The sequence below is a fragment of the Coffea arabica genome, chromosome 2e (assembly GCF_036785885.1).
Source record: "Coffea arabica cultivar ET-39 chromosome 2e, Coffea Arabica ET-39 HiFi, whole genome shotgun sequence".
NCBI classification, from domain to species: Eukaryota; Viridiplantae; Streptophyta; class Magnoliopsida; order Gentianales; family Rubiaceae; genus Coffea; species Coffea arabica.
In genome coordinates, this window is record NC_092313.1 from 62,900,317 (window position 1) to 62,920,147 (window position 19,831).

Consider the following 19,831-nt stretch of genomic DNA (forward strand, 5'->3'; position numbering starts at 1 on the left):
GTCTTCGTGACATGATGTAAATATTGGCAAGTTTATCAATGAAAATGACTTTTCTTTTGCTCTTATTTTGGATTATTGTCAAAAACAGGTTTGTATTACGGGTCCCATTTCGAAGGTGTTGCATCATGCTAGGCCTACTCTTGGCACAAAAAGGGCCCCCCAAATAAGACATGCATCCGAATTGTTTGAATAATTACTAACTCATGTCTTTTTCTTTTTTCTTTTTTTTTTGAATAAATTGCAGAAATTCAGTAATCATTGATTTATCTAAAGAAGTCTTTTGCATTCTCAGGTAAATTTCAAAATAGCTTTTCGGAAAAGCCCCATTATTACGCGATCCCGAAGTAAAGCCCAAAGGAATCGTGTAGACATGAGTACTCAACCAGAATCATCTGATAAGGCCGTCGCAACTACCCAGCCGGAAGCTGCAAGTCCTGGGGTTCAGTTGACAGAGTTACTCACAAAATTTGGGGAAATGGCATCGGAAATGGCCGCTCAGAAGAAGTTGATTGATGAGCTCGTTAGTAGCGGAGTGCAACCTGAACCTGTACCCGCCACACAAACACAATCCGAACCATTTGTTATTCCTCCATTTCAAACTACGTTTGAGGGAACTGTAAACCCGCAATATGCTTTTACTCAAAATCCTCCTTTCTACCCTCCTTATGGTCAAGGATTTCAGCCTCAAGACAATCCGACCCTGCATTTGAACCCACCAGTTTTTTATCAGACTACCGCGGAGCCCGTGGTGCCGGAGCACACTTTTCAAAATAAGCCAGAAATGGGAGAGTCGTCTGCCCAGATTGATATGAAGTTACTTAAACGCTTGGATCGTTTTGATGAATTTATTCGGAAAAGCCAAGGTTTAAGCAAACAAGGGGTGTTGGATTATGATGATTTGTGCCTATTTCCGAACGTACAACTACCGGTGGGGTTCAAGACCCCTAAGTTCAACAAATATGATGGAACGGGTAACCCTAAGACGCACCTGCGTTTGTTTGCTAACAAGTTGGGCAAGCCAGTGGATGACGAGAATTTGCCGTTGAGATTATTTCCAGAAAGCTTAGAAGGGGATGCTCTCGATTGGTATTCCAACCTAAAGCCAGAGGAAGTGAAGACCTGGCTCGATCTGTCCAGTGCCTTCATCAGACAATATGAGTATAACTGTGAGCTGGCACCAACCCGAACTACTTTGGAAGGAACGAAGAGGCGACCATCTGAAGATCATAAGACATATGCCAAGAGATGGAGAAAGATAGCTGCGAAAGTGGAGCCTCCGATGACCGAGGATGAAATTATTCGCACATTCATAAAGGCGCATGATCCTCCATATTTCGAAGAAATTTTCCGTATGACTGGTTGTTCATTTGCTGCCATTGTGAATAAATTGGAAGAGTTTGATGACTTTGTAAGAGCCGGAAAAATTGTCAACGTCTCTGCTCTCAAATCCCAGTTGGATGCTTTACAAGGTCAAGGAAGCAATGTGAAAAAGCCGCCGTTCAAAAAGAAGGAGGGGGATGCAACCTTTATTTGGAACCAAAACCCTTCACCCCGACCCCGATACCAACACAATCCAACCTACCAACCACATTACCCTTACTACTCAAACCCGCATCCTGTATATACCACCAACATCCACCACCCTCGACCTCGCCCAAGTTATCCTAACCCACTTTCAGCCCCTTTTCAAATTTCCCAACCAAATCCACCTCAAAACCGACCTCGCCCTCCATATAACCTAAGATTTCCTCCATCAAATAGACCTATTTACAACCATCCTCAACCTCCTGAACCTTACAACCGACCACCTAGCCGTACATTCACCAATTTAGGCAGGCCTCTGGACCAATTGTATGACCAGTTGAAGGCCACCGGGAAAATTAGTACAGTACCCCCTCCTACCTACCCATATGGCATGCCCGCGTGGTATAATCCACAAGCTGTCTGTGCTTATCATTCTGGGGCCCCCGGACATGCCACCTTCGATTGCAAGGCGCTTAAGCATAAAATCCAAGATATGGTTGAAGCCGGGGAGATTGTAATCCGGAAAAGGGAGGCGCAAGGGCCGAACGTAAATAGGAACCATTTACCGAAACATGCCAATATCATTGGGGTTATTCTGGATGATACGGAGTATGTGGAACCGGTCAAAGAATTGACAAGGGAAGCTGAAGTGTTTGGGGTCACAGACCAACCCTTTGTCATAGAATTGCCATTTGAAGAGGACGAAAAGCCCTTTGTTTTGGATCTCACGCCAGCAGAGAGTGAGGCTTTGGAGCCAGTAATCATCGAATTCCCGAAGCAGGAGCCTGTTCTGAGTCTGCAACAAGTGCCATGGAATTACAATGAACCTACTGTACAGATTGGGGAAAAGTCAATCGCGAAGGAAGAAGTGTCAGTGGTCACCAGATCAGGGAAAATCGTAAGTCCATTTGAAGCTACCATTCCGATTCAAGCAAATAATTCCGAGCCACCCGCCAAACCAACAATCACTGAGAAGAAAGCCTTGGATTTTCTTAAAAGGCTCCAGAGAAGTGAATACAATGTGATTGAGAAGCTAAGCAAGTCACCTGCCCAGATATCCATGTTGGATTTACTTTTTTCTTCAGATGTGCATAGGGATGCGTTGATCGAGGTATTGACTAAAGCTCAAATCCCTAGGGACATTTCTGTTGATAATTTTTCGCACGTGGTTGGGAGTGTGTTATTCACCAAGCAAATTACTTTTTTGACGATGAATTGCCGGCGGAAGGCATTGGACATAACAAGGCCCTGTACATAGTTGTTAGGTGCAATGGGAAAAGGCTGCCGAAGGTTTTGATTGATAATGGATCCGCGCTTAATATCTGTCCTTGGAGCACCTTGGAAAAGCTGGGATTGCAAGACATCAAGCTGAGGCCTTCAGGGACCATAGTTCGAGGTTTTGATGGAGCACAAAGAGAGCCAATAGGAGAAGTGGATTTAGTAGTTGAAATGGGACCCGCCCAGTTTCAAATAACCTGCCAAGTCATGCACTTTCCTAGTGCTTACAACGTTTTGCTTGGCAGGCCATGGATTCACAAGTCTGGGGCGGTGCCTTCTTCATTACATCAGTTGTTGAAATTTGTAGTAAATGACAAGCTGATAACTATATTTGCCGAAGAGGATTGCCTTGTAATCATCGATTCCGAGTCCAAAGAAGAGGGTAGCCGAAGCTCCACAGTGACCCCTCATAGCACATCTGATATTGTCTCCGTCAGTTGGATAACAAAGGAGGAGCAAGATCTATCAAGGGCCAGTGTCATGATGGCTAAGGAGATGATCCGTGGAGGCTATGAATTTGACAAAGGGCTGGGACGAGATCTGCAAGGAATTTTAAAGCCAGTGGAGATTATGGAGAAAAATGATTCGTTTGGTTTGGGTTTCCGACCGACTGCTAAGGATATCAGAGAAATGAAGGAGGGCAAGAAAGCGGAGAAAGAAGGAAGGCAAAGGGCTCTTGACATTCCACCCCTGCATTATACTTTCCCACGACCAGCCGAGGTGATCATGTCAGAAATCAACCCAGTTGACGAAATTGAAGCTAGTTTGGCCCAATTGTTCGTTGGGGCAACATTTGAAGATAGTGTTCCAGGCGAAGCTGAATTTCCTGACATCCCCGAAGGATCAATTCCCAATTGGACAGCCGAGTTCCTGCCCGTTCGGAAGGAGTTTCGGTAAACTGAAAGGGGTTTATCATTCATGTGAATTCATGAAAAGTTGCATCTGTAAATAGCCAATGAAAACAATTTTACTTTTTGACTAACATTTTCGCATGTAAATATTGTTAAGTTTTCATTTCCATTTGCTTTCAATCAAAGGTTTTATGAAAATGTACAAGTTGTTCTTGTCATGTTGTTTTGTTTATTCATTTGTTTATATCTCCGTTGTATTGCTTGACCATTTGTTTGTTGTATGCTTATTTGCTTATTATCCCACATTCGTTAATTCTTTCAGATGGCCAAAAATAAAATTATTTGACCCTTTGGATATCACAATTCTGGAATTCAATAACGGCAATCTCTATATCACTCATGACTTGGAGGTCTGTGAATCCGAACTCCAAAGCGAGAGTGATAATGAGGAGGTATTCGATTCTTTTGCAAAGGACCTTGAACAATATGAGGAAAAACCAAAACCGAACCTGGAAGAAACAGAAAAGGTTAACATTGGCACTGAGGATGAAGTTAAGGAGGTGCAAATTAGTATTAATTTGAATGAGAGGCAGAAAAAGGAGATGCTTGAATTTTTGACTATGTTCCAAGATGTCTTTGCATGGTCCTATGATGATATGACTGGCATTTCAACTGACGTGGTAGTGCATAGGTTACCCACAGACCCTTTTTTTCCACCCGTAAAGCAAAAACCCAGAAAGTTCAAACCCGATATGAGCCTCAAAATAAAAGAGCAAATTGAAAAACAACTCAAAACCAACATTATCATTGTTTCCCATTACCCAATTTGGCTTTCAAATCCAGTCCCTGTTCCAAAAAAGAATGGAGAGGTACGAGTTTGCGTTGATTATAGAGACCTTAATAAAGCCAGTCCTAAAGATGATTTCCCTCTACCAAACATTCACATTCTCTTAGACAATACTGCCGGACATGAGATTGAATCCTTTTGCGATTGTTTTGCTGGCTACCACCAAATTTTGATGGCAGAAGAGGATAGGGAGAAAACTGCTTTCATTACCCCTTGGGGTACCTTTTGCTACCGAGTCATGCCTTTCGGTTTAAAGAATGCAGGAGCAACGTATCAGAGGACCATGACAACCTTATTTCATGATATGATCCACCGGGAGATGGAGGTCTACGTGGATGACATCATAATCAAGTCTAAGAGGGCAGAGGACCATTTGGTTGATTTGAAGAAGTTATTCGAAAGATTGCGGAAGTACAATTTGAAGTTAAATCCTGCGAAATGCGCCTTTGGAGCACCTGCGGGTAAGCTGTTGGGATTCATTGTTAGCAAGAAGGGCATAGAAATAGATCCGGCGAAAATCAAAGCAATTCGAGATATACCAGTGCCGAAAACTCAGAAGGACGTGAAAAGCTTCTTAGGGAAGATCAATTTCATTGGGAGGTTCATCGGCCAACTAACTGCCACATGCGAGCCGTTGTTCAAATTATTGAGAAAGAATGTGCCGTTGTATTGGAATGAGGAGTGCCAACAGGCTTTCGACAAGATTAAAGATTATTTGTTGCATCCACCAGTTTTAGTGCCACCCAAACTGGGCCGACCTTTGATTATGTATTTATCTGTACTCGATGGAGCAGTAGGGTGTGTTCTAGGTCAGCACGATGACTCTGGGAGGAAAGAACAAGCCATTTACTATCTAAGTAAGAAGTTCACACAGTACGAAGCTAATTATTCATTCATTGAGAAAAGCTGTTGTGCATTGGCCTGGGCGGCTCAAAAGTTGAGACACTACTTGTTGAGCCATACCACTTATCTTATTTCCCGATCTGATCCTCTGAAGTTTCTTTTGGAGAAGCCGATGTTAACCGGACGCCTGGCCAAATGGCAGATAATTCTATCAGAGTTCGACATTGTTTTCACTTCACAAAAGGCGGTCAAGGGGCAAGCTATAGCTGATCATCTGGCGGAAAATCCAAGGGATGATGATTATCAGCCACTTCATACTTATTTCCCTGATGAGAAAGTTTTATTCGTAGGCGCTACAGATGATATGAGTGAACAAAGCCCTGAATGGAGGCTTTTCTTCGATGGAGCTTCGAATTCCCTCGGAGTTGGAATTGGAGCTGTTCTGGTTTCACCCGAAGGGAAACATTACCCTGCCGCTGCCAAATTGCAATTTGCCTGCACAAACAACATGGCTGAATATGAAGCTTGCATTTTTGGTCTCAAAATGGCTTTGGAAATGGAAATCAAAGAGTTGATAGCTTTCAGCGATTCAGATTTGCTTGTACATCAAACCTTGAAACAGTGGATAACCAAAGATTCAAAAATTCTGCCCTACCATTGCAGTCTGCTTACTCTGGCCAAGCAATTTCGAAATTTGGAGTTCAGACATCTTCCACGTGCCCGAAACGCATTTGCCGATGCTTTGGCCACTTTAGCTTCTATGATCCAATATCCTGATGAATTGAGGATCGAGCCAATTCCGATTCAACTTCAAGACAAACCTGCCCACTGTTGGGTTGTAGACAAGTCCTCCGACAATGTTCCGTGGTATAATGATCTTAAGGAGTTTCTCAAAACAGGATCTTACCCTCTGCATGCTAAGACAAAGGACAAGAACTTTCTGCGTAGAATGGCTTCAAAATTTTTCTTAAATGGAGAAGTGTTATACAAAAGAACCTCAGATTTGAACCTTTTAAGGTGCATTGATGAGGATGAAGCTCAATATATGATGAAAGAAGTGCATAGTGGCGTTTGTGGACCTCACATGAATGGCCATTTGCTAGCGAAGAAAATCATGAGAACCGGATACTTCTGGCTTACTATGGAGCATGATTGTATAGATTTTGTCCGGGGATGTATAAAATGCCAAATGCACGGTGACATTATACGCGCTCCACCCACTGAACTGCATAGCATGACCGCCCCATGGCCCTGTTCAATGTGGGGTATGGACGTGATTGGTACAATCGATCCTCCCGCTTCAAATGGACATCGATTTATATTGGTGGCGATCGAGTACTTTACCAAATGGGTTGAAGCAGAGTCATTCAAACATGTCACGAAGAAGGTAGTGGCCAATTTCCTGAGAGATCACATCATCTGTCGCTTTGGAGTACCCGAAACGCTTATCACGGACAATGCCAAGAATCTGAACAATGACATGGTAGATGGACTATGTGAGCAGTTCAAAATCAAACACCGCAATTCTGCCATTTATAGGCCTCAGATGAATGGAGCTGTAGAAGCCGCAAATAAGAATCTGAAGAAAATTATCCGCAAAATGACAGAAAAGCATCGCGATTGGCATGAAAAGTTGCCTTATGCATTGATGGCGTACCGGACTTCTATTCGGACATCGACTGGGGCAACGCCATATTCACTTATGTATGGGATGGAAGCTGTATTACCAGCTGAGGTTGAAATTCCGTCGCTACGAATCCTTATGGAAGCTAAATTGGAGGAGGCCGATTGGATCAAGCAGCGCCATGAGCAATTGACTTTGATAGATGAGAAGCGATTCAATGCTATCTGTCATGGGCAATGCTATCAAAAACGTGTGGCCCGAGCTTACAACAAAAAAGTCCATCGGCGGGCATTTGAAGAAGGTGATAAGGTACTGAAGCGAATTTTGTCAATGCAAGATGAAGCTAAAGGCAAGTTCGCTCCAAATTGGCAAGGGCCGTTCATTATCCAAAAGGTATTACCTGGCGGAGCTCTTATTTTGGCGGAAATGGATGGACGGGTTTTCCCTCAACCCATCAACTCAGATATGTGCAAAAAGTTTTTCATTTGATCATGCAAATTTTCTTTAGAAATTCATGCAAATGGCGAAATGCAAGTCAGGCCATCTTCTTTTACACTAAAAACATTTTATCTCTACTTGTCCCCTTTGAGCCATCAGAATTGACAAATTTCGTTTGATAACCCTTGAGAATTGCAAACCCCACACTGGGGTAAATTTGTTTCAAAAAAAAAAAAAAAAAAAAAAAAGAAGAAAACCCTATACTGGGGCAAATTTAGTTTTCAAAGAAAAATGCAAAAAGTGAGGAAAATACAATGAAAAATGCAAAGAGAGAAAATCTGATCAAACTGGGGCAAATTTTCCTCAGTTTCGGAGTTGTTTTCAAAAGGGTGCAATCTCAAGTTATTTCACCCCTCGTATCAAATCTGCTTTCAAGCCTTAACCTTTCTTGAAAAACACCCCACCGGACCTCATTACAAAAGCCCAAAGTCCTGGTTTTCATCACTTGCTGCATTTCTATTAGGAAATTTGTTAATCAACTGGCAGGTGATGTCTATAATGCTTTCGCCTAATCTCACAAGGGAAATGCATTCTACTGATGCCAGAAATCTTCAATTCATATTTCTGAGTCGATAATGGTCGAGATATTTCATGGTTCTCTAGGTGAAAACCCGAAAGGGCGCCTCGAAAAAAAAAGAAAAAAAAAAAAAAACAACAAAAAGGGTGGGGGCAACCTTGGTGAAAACCCGAAAGGGCGCCAAGGTAGGTTTTCTCAACAGACAAGCTCAAGAAGGAACAGCCGGTGACCTGGTTCATTTGGGGTTTTCCTCATATTTGTGATACTTCTGCCAATATCGGATTCCGAAGAGAAAATATCCAAAGTTTTGAATATGATATTCGTTGGTTAAATTTGTATTTGTTCTTTACAAATATTCTTTTGCAAAATGTATCTTTATAAACCTCTTGGTTATTCTCAAATTATTTGTGTGTGAATGCTTATGATTGTCTACATTCTTTTGCATGCTCATCTTTGCCTAACATAGGAAATCATCTTGCATATACTAATTTTCATGCATCATTCTTTCACCATTAAATTCAAATGAATGATAAACCCTGAGGTTTGTGCAAAAATAGGGGATTCAATCATCAGTTACAGGGAGTAACATACAACAAAGCTACCACCTGGATTGGGTGACGTGGTAAATCTGCATTTTATCAGTCTCAGAAATTGAAAGGTTTAAGGCAGACGCCGCCGAGCCGAAATAAAAGCATCACAAGACTCATGTTTACACGACTCTCAAGGCAAACCGGATCAAATAATGGTGGCAAGCCCATTATTTCTTCTTTTTTTGCAGGAATGTTGCATTTACAAACAAAAGCAGCCACTCTCTTTTTGGCACCTAAACCGATGTCAGACAAAAGCTTCCCAGTAAACAAGGATCGATGTTATTTGCAAGACTCGATCATAAGAAACAGCATCAGCTATCGTTTCAGTCACAGAAATCCAAATTTCCCTCTTGGTACAAAAGTTGAAATATTCTCAGGTAAAAAAAAAAAAAAAAAAAAAAAAACTCAATTCATTGTTTAAACTTCCCCAGTGAAGTCCCCTTTTAAATCCTTGTTCGGGTCAGTCCCGTTTTAAATTCCTGTTCGGGCCAGTCCCGTTTTAAATTCCTGTTCGGGCCAGTCCCGTTTTAAATTCCTGTTCGGGCCAGTCCCGTTTTAAATCCCGTGTTCGGGTCAGTCCCGTTTTAAATTCCTGTTCGGGCCAGTCCCGTTTTAAATTCCTGTTCGGGTCAGTCCCGTTTTAAATTCCTGTTCGGGTCAGTCCCGTTTTAAATTCCTTGTTCGGGTCAGTCCCGTTTTTTTAAAAGTCCTGTCCGTTCAAATCATTCTGCAGCCGAATAACACAGGTAAGTATTTGGTGTCTACTTCTTTGTCTCAAGTTTTTTCAAAACTCAAACAAAGAGGGGCAAACTGTAGACACCAAATTTTTAAATAATTTGTATGTTGCATCTAATTCATGATTTTGTTTTAGATTGTCTGCATTTTAGTTGTTACCTTTTTATTTGTCTTTTATTTGCTAATTATTTGTCATATTAATTTTGTTCACGTTTTAGTTTTAGTTTTAGTTTTAAGTTTTAACGTAAAATTTGTGAAAAAAGAAAAGAAAAGAAAAGAGGAAATTGATGAAAAATGGAAAATTGTGCTTTGTGGATTCTAGTTTATTTAGATTTAGTTTCTATTCAATAAATCAAAAAAAAATCAAAAAAAAAAAAAATCAAAAAATCACAATTCTATTTCTGCCGGTTCCATTTTCCACTTCTCAACCTAGCACCTTCCATTGTTATTGCCGACTCCACTCCACTCCACTCCACTCCCAATACCTCAATATATACATCCCACTACGCTATATCATTGCCAGTTCACTACAATCATTATCACTCACCATAACATTTTTATTTTCAATTGTTCCTATGCCGGGAGCTGTGAAGTGATCAGCTTCTTTGGAAATAACGATGAGAGAGAGAGAGGTGAGGACTTAGCTTATCTTCCAGCCTCACTTCAAGACCAACCGAGAGAGGGAGAGAGAGAACCGAGAGTCAAACTTCCTCCAATCCAGCCGCAAGTTTGAGCCAGGGAGAGGGAGAGTTGCGGACTGCAATTCTGGACAGCCGAGAGTGGAGGATTTGCAGCTGCTAGTCGTGTGTTTTAGGCTTCAAGCTAAGGTAATTTCTGAACTTAGATGAGTTGTTTATGGGTTGATGAAGCTGACTATAAGCATGCATGTGGGATTGTGTGGTTAGATGATAGGTTAAATCATAGAAAAATCTGTTTGAGAAGGAAGTGAAGCTGCCGAGAGCTTGAGCTGGAAGTTTCGGTTTTTAATTTGCTAGCTGTGATGATCTGAGCTTAATTTTGGACTCAACCTGATAGATAGTTTCTTATTTGATGTTGCATGTGAACTACGTGGCCTGAATTTCGGTTGCATGGCTGGAAATTTTAATGGAAGTTGATGGATTGCTGAAACAATTTTTCCAGTTTAGCCGTTGAAGTTGTTTTGGAAATTGCATGGGTATTTTAGCATGAAATTTGCTGGAAAGTGGTTGATTTTCACTTGGTTAGGTGTTTGACTAATTAAAATTAGATGATTAAGCTTTGCAGGAAGTTTATTGGTCCGGCTAAGCAAAAAAAAAAAAAAAAATGAAATAGTGAACGGCTACATGCAAGTTCATCCAAGGATGGCGAACAGAATTTCTGGATTTGTGGATGTTTATAGTTGCTGTCCGAACTTGATCTGAACTAGAAATGATAGTAATTTCATTAAGTAGCCTTGCATGTTAGTTTTGGGTACTTAACACAATGATTTAACCGAGGTAAATTCGGATTCATGCCCAAGTACTTGCTGGAAAATGCATTTCAACTTGCCAAATCAGTTTTATATGTTCCAGATTTTTCAACTTGCTGAACGTATTTTATTTGTATTTGCACTGGATTTTGCTCAGTTTTTTTTTTCTATTTGTTTGGATGATGGTTTGCTGCCTAGTTTAAAGCCTTGTGTTTGGATTTGATTGTGTTTGAAAGCTGGATTTTGTAAAGTGCCGAATTGCAGAAAGCTTGCTGCGTTTTTTTTTCTGTTTCATTCTTGTGCTGTTTAGTTTTCTTTCTACCTTTGATGATTAGCTCCATTTTCTTGTTTCAATGCTACAATGAAGTTACAAGTTTAGTTGGTGATTGGTAGTTAAAACTCTGATATATGGTGAACACATTTGTATGTTGAAATGCAAGAAAAGCTGCGGCTGAAGGTGCACAAAGCCAGATTTGCTTCTTTTATTATTGATGGATAATGAATTTCCTTCCTTTGTTGATGATCAAAACCAGATTTGCCATCTTAATCTTGCACCCAAAATTTCATGTTTTAAATTGGGTCAATAATTTCTGGGTTGATGAATTTGTTTGCATGATAAAAATGCGAAAGATTGCGGCTGGAAATTGCTGCTGCACTTTGTTTTTTTTTTAGCAGTCACCGAACTATATTTTGCTTGTTTGAGCATGTTAAATGGTTTATGTCTTGGGGTATACTAGTGGGTAACATGCGATATTTGCCTCATTATGTTTTGATTTGAGCTCATGGATGGTCTGTACAAAGAGTAAGCCACAAATTTGCAGCAGATTATAAGAAAGTTTTTTTTTTTTCATTTTTCTTCGCATGAGAGGCTGCCAGAATTTGTATTTGGAGTTGTTGGCCTGTTGAGTTACGCTTGTCTTTGATTTAATGTTGAAGCTTGGATCGATTGGCTGAATTTTTAATTGTGCTAGGAGTGCATTTGAGCAACTCGGTAATGCAGCAATTCACCAAAACTGGTTTAGTTGTCTACCTTGCTAGTTTTCAGTTTTGGCCGCATGAAATAGGAAGAACAAGTCAAAGTTGCTGGATTTTGTTTTAGCATTTGAATATTCTTGTTTTCTGGATTTTTGCGTTCCGAAGAGGGGGAAGAATGTTTGATCTCCTTACAAGTTTTTTTGTTTGTTGGATTGTGTTTGCATGGTAGAATGGAAAGAAGCCACGGCTGGAAATGAAATTTGTTGCAGAGAAAGTTTCTTCTACGTGATTGCATGGCTTTTGCATGAAAATGACTTTCAAAAATCGCACTCCAACCCCTTGGCTTCCATCTAATGCTTCCATGGCCCAATTAATTGGAAACTTAATTAATTTTGTCCTCCTAACATGCCATTTCCTCTTTAATACATCTTGATTTGTTTTGGGTAGATACTTAAGGGATTGTAGAATGAATTTGAAGGGTCTAATAATTTCTTTTTCCTAGACTTGTAGTTAATTTGATTTTTTTTGGATTCTTTGGCATTTGGTTGTTTAGCTACTAGTAAATTGCTCCTCGTTTACCTTTTTGTGAATTTTCTAGTTTGATTTGGTAAGTTTCACCTTAGATTCTTAATTTTATTTTATGTTTTTTAGTTCCTTAGTGTTTATAATAGTAATAAATTGGCCCTTTAGACCTCTTTAATTTTTTTCCAATTGGGTTTTTGTTTGTCTTAATTGGTTAAGTACGAGTAGTTTACTTTCCTTGGAATGCTTCGAGTGATTCAATTTGACGGTTGTTTCCATTTTCTTTTAATTTTTCTCAATTAAAGTGGTACCTTGACCTTTTTTATTGTTTTGAAGCCATTTTTCTTTCATTTGGTCACCATTCAAAGGGGGCGGTATATTTTCTTTTATCCCTTTTTGTGTCTCTTCTATGTGATCCAACGTGTTACGTGGAAATTACATGACTATTTGCTTTCATTGCCTTTCTTTAGTTCTTTCATTTCATTTACTTTTGCTTTTATTTAAGTTCTTTTTTATGGGGTATGTGTACACCTCTTGGCTTGTAATAGATAGGGCTTGGAGGAGCATTCAATGAAGACCTATCGAAGACGTGTGCCTAGCTAGCAAATGTAATAGTTAGGGCTTTAATTGCCTATGTGTTATGTGTTACTTGCTTTAATTAGGTTCTTGCATCTAGTTGAGCATGCTAAGTGTTATGTGCTATGTGTTTATAAGTGTTTGGCATGTCTACTCGCTTTCCATGGTCATGAATGAATGTGATGGACGAATGTACGTTTCCACTAGTCCAATGCTAGTCGGAATTCATAGAATGGGCTAGTCCAACGCTAGACCCTTAGGGATTTCCCCTCGTTAGTACATGTTTGCATGTTCATTACATGTCATGCATTTTTTTAGTTTTATCATTTTGCATGCCTCTCGACCCCCTTTTCCCTCCATTTTAGGATTTTTGCATTTCATGCTAGTTATAGGGTTCATTTGCTTGAGAGTCCCCTTAAATATGGGATATAGACGAGTGTGGCTTTTTCTAAGCCTTAGCACGCTTGTATTCCCTCTATAAAAGGATAAATTGAGTCACGATTTAGGTCTCCCCGTACCCAATATGCATGCATTCCCTAGGCTCATGCATTCTAAATCCACTCTATCATTACACTTTCACTTTTCATTCCATTTGCACACATACACCTTTTATCCCTTCACTTGCACACGAACACTTTTGTTCCATTTTGCACACGTGCACCTTTATGTTTCTTCACTTGCACACGAACACTTTTATCATCACTTGCACACATGCACTTCATATTATCATTTCACATACCGTACCTTGCCCACTCACGTGCACATTTTCCTTTACATATTTATTGTTTTTTATTACTTTTTCAAAACTCATGTCCTCACATTGCATACATGCATTCCATTCATTTGCATCCCACTCACATTATTCGTGACTTCTTCAAAGGATCGTCATTGGGCTTCACAATTAATGTGATTGGCACCACTCAACCTTTGAAGAGAAATTTCCCCCAATACCCCTAGGTCTAGGGTTTGCATTCATGTAGTACATCCAAATGTAATAAATTCTTTGATTAAAACAAGAAAATCTTTGATTAAATCAAGCAACTAGCCTTGGCTAGGTCGAAGGGGTGCCTTGGATTTTATCCTTGCCTTCCCCTTCGTCAAATGTGACTCCCGAACCTTTTTCGTTGGTTTACGTGGACTAGGAGTCGTTTAAAAGGGGTTTCTTACTACTTTTTCCTATTTTTCTTTAAAAATTCATTTTTAGGTGACTTGGTACACCTTAACTCATTACCAAGTGGCGACTCCGATTTTTTATTTCAAAAAACCCTTTTTAAACTATAATTTTGGGTCAAATCGTCGCATTCTCAAACCCCCATTTAGACCCATTTTTCTTTTAAATCACAATTCATTTTCCAAATCACAAATTGAATCAAAAAATACATTTTTAAACCATTTATTTATTTTATCAAAAAATGGGGCGCGACAGAGGCTATCATCAACCAAGTTCTATCTCGTCGAGAAATTGTCTCTTCATCTGTTCTTTTTGCCTCACCAGGTAGTTCATCTTGGCTCATAGATTCTAGTTGCTTTAATCATATGACATCTAACACTACATTTTTCACATTCAAAATACCACTTTCTTATCCATCTCTTATTCATACTACTTATGGCTCATCATTAGAACCCAATCATATAGGCACTGTTTCTACCCCTAACTTTACCATAAAAAATACTTATTTTGTTCCTAATTTGTTATTTAATCTATTGTCTGTTGGTCAGTTATGTGATCTTGATCTAAGTTTAAATTTGTCAAAATATGGCTATCTAATTCAAAATCTATAGACTAGCAAGTAGATTGGAACAAACTGTAAAGTGGGTCGGTTGTTTGAGTTAACTTCTTTGAATCTTCCTGCTACCACAAGTGCTGCTGTTCTAAGTAGTTATCCTACATCTTTACAATTATGATATTCTCGTTTAGGTCATGCATCTATCTCTCATATCTATGAATTAATGTCTCGTGGTCTTCTAGGTCCCATTCAAGATGAGTATTTTGATTGTATTTTGTGTCAATTAGGAAAACAACATGCTTTGCCTTTTAATTTAGACAAATCCAATTCTTCTAAACCTTTTGACATTATTTATTCTGATATACGGGGACTCGCTCCTACTCCTACTATGGAGGGGTCTCGATACTTTATTATATTTGTTGATGACTGTTTTTGCTTTATTTGAATTTATTTAATGGAATGGAGGTCTGAGTTCTTGTGCATTTATCAAGAATTTTGAAATATGATATGCACTTATTTTCAAATACAATAAATTTTTTTTTGTTTTGATAATGTTGCAGAATACACAGACTCCTCCTTTATTACCATTCTTAATGAGGATGGTACTGCTCCTCAAAGGTCTTAGACACTGTGCGAGCACTGTTAATCTCAACAAAATGGTCGTGTTGAAAGAAAATATTGTCATATCTTAGACACTATGCGGGCACTATTAATCTCTACTAATGTTTTTGAACCCTTCTGGAGAGAAGCTACCCTCACAACTATCTACACCATAAATCGAGTCTCTTCTCTAACCATTCAGAATTAGTCTCCCTATGAACGTTCATATAACACATGTCTAGATTATCAAGCTCTCAAAGTTTTTGGTTGTGCTTGTTTTGTTCTGCTTCAACCACAAGTAGAACTATGAATAGGGTCGAACCAATCCGAACTCGATCCGTTCAACCCGAGAAAAAGCCTGATGAGCCTACAATATCAGTGAGTTGAACTGAGTTTGGGCCTTAAAACTAGGCTCACATTAAATATGAATCGAGTTTGGGATTCACTAGCCTCAAGTCCGATATAGACCTGGCCCTATATATATAATAATAATATTAATATAATATAGGTAATATTTATAATATTTATATTTTAGTAATATATTTATATATATAGGTATCATATATAATATTTATGTTTTAGTATTATATTATATACCACCTTGGATTCTCCAGTTGCAACTTTCAATTCCGGTCTCCAAAACTAGAGGCAAGGTAACTTTCAATCCTGGTCTCCAAATCCTTTATTTCTCCACTCCGATGTGTTTTCCATTATTTTTGTTCTTTTTTGTGCCTTTTTTTGAAATAATTAAACTCATACACCAACATCTACATGTGAATAATTGAATCTGATTATGAGAAAAATTTAAATGAAAACAAGAAAAGTAAGAATAGTACCATTCCAAATTACTTGATCTTCCTTTATTTTCAGCACTGTTTTGTTAACTTGACCACCGCAAGAATGAACAGATGCTAGCCATGCCAATGAATAAGATCATCATTTTTTATTTTTTAATTTCTAATAGTTGTAATGTATTTTCCCATATTTGAAGTCATATTGTACATCTTTGTCTTTAGCTTCTTCCATATGAAAAAAAGCATGGTCAGCAATGTGAGAACTCGAGAATTTATAGGTATACCTTGAATTTATTTTATTTATTTTGTTATTAGAAATAATACATATATTATACAATTAATTAAATTAAGTGTTTAATTAATTTCGTATAAATGGAAAATAAAGAAATATCCTAAAATGGTGTAGAAAAAAATTCTTATAGGGGTATATAAATTGGAACAAACTAAAGTTTGGGGCAATATTTGAAGTTGATAGAATAACAAATCCTTAACCAGTAAATAAACCAAAGCTAAAAGACCAATTTAAGCCAAAAAAACTTCAGCAATCAACCATGCAACCAAGAGGACCACCTTCTGGAATAGAATCGGAAGAAAAATGATAGGTTCTGCCAATGCATTTGGGCGGTGAATTGAGACAGCTGTCAGGAGGGAATGCATCACCAAATTGCTGAATAAGCAATAACCGAATGAGAACAGCGTAAAGAAACCAAAAATTGGTGGTGGCTGAGAGCAAAACCAAAGTTGTCGTCCTTTCTTACTTTCTTTCAAAAACAGACTCGAGTGAGTGACAAATGAGAGAGAACAAGGTTAAGAGAAACCAGTTACAACTTAGGTGAGCACATAATCAATTAGCCAGAGCTGAGGAAGGGACTGCAAGAAACGGGAGAATCGAGTGCTAGGAATTGAGGAGTTGGAATAGCAATTCTAGCAGCCTGCAACAAGAAACCTTAGAGAAGAATGGTAACCTTTTCACTGTAACTCGCTGATTAGATAGTATAATAATTAGCTAAACTTGAGCTGCAGGTAGGCTAAGAACTTAGTTTCTGGTGCGAGAAATGTTATGCAGAAACTGTGAAAATTGCAGAAATTGGAACTTATAACTGTTCTTAATATTTCTTAGGATGATAATGTTAAGAATCTGCAATAACTTTATGCTGACTCGGTAAAAATGAATGAATGAATACGCTGCATGTAGCGTTTGACTAGAGAACTGAGCTTCGACTGAGGAAAGAAACCTGGTGCAGGCTGCTATGCATCAGAATTTGCAACCTTGCGCAGACCTGAGACTTAATCCAGTTTTCCTTTTAAATTCTAGTCATAAACCTCTATGCTTTGCTTAGGATAACCTGCAGTAGATTAAGTATCCTCTGCATGAATGATTGAGACCAAAACTGAGGAAGTGAAGGTGAGAAAATGTCAAACGATAAACTGTGGTCTTGCTGGAAACTTTGTGACTGCAACCGAGAGAGAAAAAGAAAGAAACTTTGGCGATCCTCTACAACTTTAGCTCCTAAACCTGTGTAGTAAGTGTAACATGTCATACAGACCTTAAACCTCAACAAGGAAGATTGAAACCAGTAGAAACTCAACTAAACATTAAAGGAGGAATGAGTGCAGGTGATGGCAGGTTGGTTGGCCGAGGGAATGAAGTAGAGTGTGCTTCTGACCATCCATTTTTTACCTTGAAATAGCGAGAACTGGGTGTCGTTATCTTCATAGGAAATGTAGGTCTATGTATTAGCTTCGAAACGCTATAAATTTTGCCTCAATCCGATAAGTGTAGCTTCAGTTGTGATCAAAACACCAGAGGTTGGCAAAGCTGCCGTTCTCGTTGCCTTTCTCTTGTTTTTCCGAATGCATTCTACTTGATGCTGGCCGTGAGGAAACTTAATTTTTAACAGCATTTCATCTAATTCCCAACCCTGTAAGCATTCATAAATGATAGTTAAGATTGCTCTGAGATTTAACGACTATATCTAGTTCCACGAGTAGAGTTAAATTAAAGCAAATGAGAGGAAAACTCATGATAGTTATATACCTAAATTGGCTTCTAATCACTTAATATTGTCTTTACAAATATGTTAAAAACTATAAAATTTGAGGGATGAGTGTAGTGGAATAAAATTTAATTTACAAATAACTTAGAGTTTAACTAATTTAAAAAGGGAACCAATGGAATATTCCTAAGCTTTAAACTTAGAATCTTGAGTAGAAAATGATTTAATCCTAATGTAAACATTTTATAAATTATTAACTTGGAAAGTATGAATATTTCGTGATTTCAGATAATAAAGTTAATAAGTCTCGAAATAAATTGGGGAATAAATATTGCGTATATTTTATATTTTAAAGTCAAACTTAATTCGAATAATTTAAATAATAAGCGAATATCTACAAATTATAAATTTACCATGGAATTATATATTTATCTCAAGAAGTAGCTGCGAGCCAGGAAACAAACCCGAGGCTCGAGAGTAAATTATTTGGATAATTGGTGAGTGTTTTCCTATGTGTTTAACTGTTTATGTGTATCTAAGTGAAATTATGTGACAAATGTGCTTATCATGAATTATTACTAAATGATTCCTTGTGAAGTGTATCTCAATTGTCCCTAGCCTTCTAAGTCGAGAGTGTACTTTATCGCACTCGACTTAGTTGAGCTTGAAGGTCGATAATTGACTGAATGTTACTGTAAGTGTGCATGAATTTAAGCCATATGTGTGCCTCGCTGCATCGGCTGAACTGGGCCCCAAAACCCTCTGTTCAATGGACTATTCGAGCTAGCAAAGGGCTTGGTTAGGTAGGACGGTAACTTTGGGTAAATGTTTCGGTATACTCGAGTATTACCATGAGGTTGGGAGATTATTGAATGTAGGGGATTGTTTATTGTTTTGGAGGACATAAGGAGGTGAATCGACAGAATGTGCAATGATATTGAAATGAATGTACAATGACAGTGAAATGAGTGTCTCTTGACACTGAAATGAATGCTCAATGACCTTGAAGTGGCTCTAATGCGAGCACCGTATCCTTTTGAAAGTGATTGTTTAGTGAAGTGTTTTCTCAATTGCTTAATGAAAGTGATTGTACAGTAAAATGTGCACTACTTGCTTAATTGTACTAATTTAAGTGTTTAATTAAATGTTGCCTGCTCGGCAAACCTCATTGAGCTTTATATTAGCCCTTTAGTTTTATTTTTCTTACAGGAGTTAGTGGTCGGGGAACGAACGAGGTATCTTAGGGAGTTAACGTGAAGATTTTTGTGATTGTAAATCCTTTAGTTTCATATTATGGTTGAAACTTTTGTATTGAACTTGGTATTGTAAAAGATTTGAGCGTTTGGTTTTGGTTATCAAAATGTTATCTCTGAAGTTAATGTAAGTAAGTGAGCCCTGGCGAGAATCAGGCACCGCTAACTTTTAGGGTATGCCCTAGGAGAAGGTAGGGCTGTCACAAGCAAGACTCTCTTTTGATTGTTATGCCAAATTAAAGTTGTTTGAGAAATATTCTCCTATCGTACTATTTTTAAAAATTTTTTGTTCTTATTTTATACATTAAAATTCCCAAAATCATGAGTTATTCTATAAAATAGAAAGTGAAAAAAATCAAGGAAAAAAAGGAAAAAATTCAGAAAATTATACATTGTATATCTTTTTCTGATTCTATAGGATTTGACTAGTATTAAGGTTTGCCCGTTTTCATAATGATTTGGGTTGGATATCCAATTAGTTATTTTATTTTAACTTAAACTTGATTATTGATTTTTTTTTCATTTCTCAATCAAGGAAAAAATTATCCTGTCAATCTTTTGACTGTTGTGCATATTCGAACCACTTTCTTAGAAATCAACACTAAAAAATTCTGAGGCATGAATTTGCCGTAT

General features: G+C 38.3%; 1 protein-coding gene and 1 long non-coding RNA gene across 2 annotated transcripts; both read left to right on the top strand.

Annotated features, from left to right (window-relative positions):
- The first annotated feature begins 1,915 nt into the window (after positions 1–1,915).
- On the top strand, positions 1,916–15,179 carry LOC140036386 (uncharacterized). The gene is made up of 3 exons (XM_072077773.1): positions 1,916–2,635; positions 2,701–3,442; positions 15,115–15,179. The coding sequence occupies exons 1-3, from the start codon at positions 1,916–1,918 to the stop codon at positions 15,177–15,179; spliced, it is 1,527 nt and encodes a 508-aa protein (XP_071933874.1).
- Positions 15,180–16,699: 1,520 nt separating this feature from the next.
- On the top strand, positions 16,700–19,329 carry LOC140037326 (uncharacterized). Its single transcript, XR_011841251.1, has 2 exons — positions 16,700–16,908; positions 19,155–19,329. It is a non-coding gene; the product is annotated as an uncharacterized lncRNA (long non-coding RNA).
- Positions 19,330–19,831: the final 502 nt, after the last annotated feature.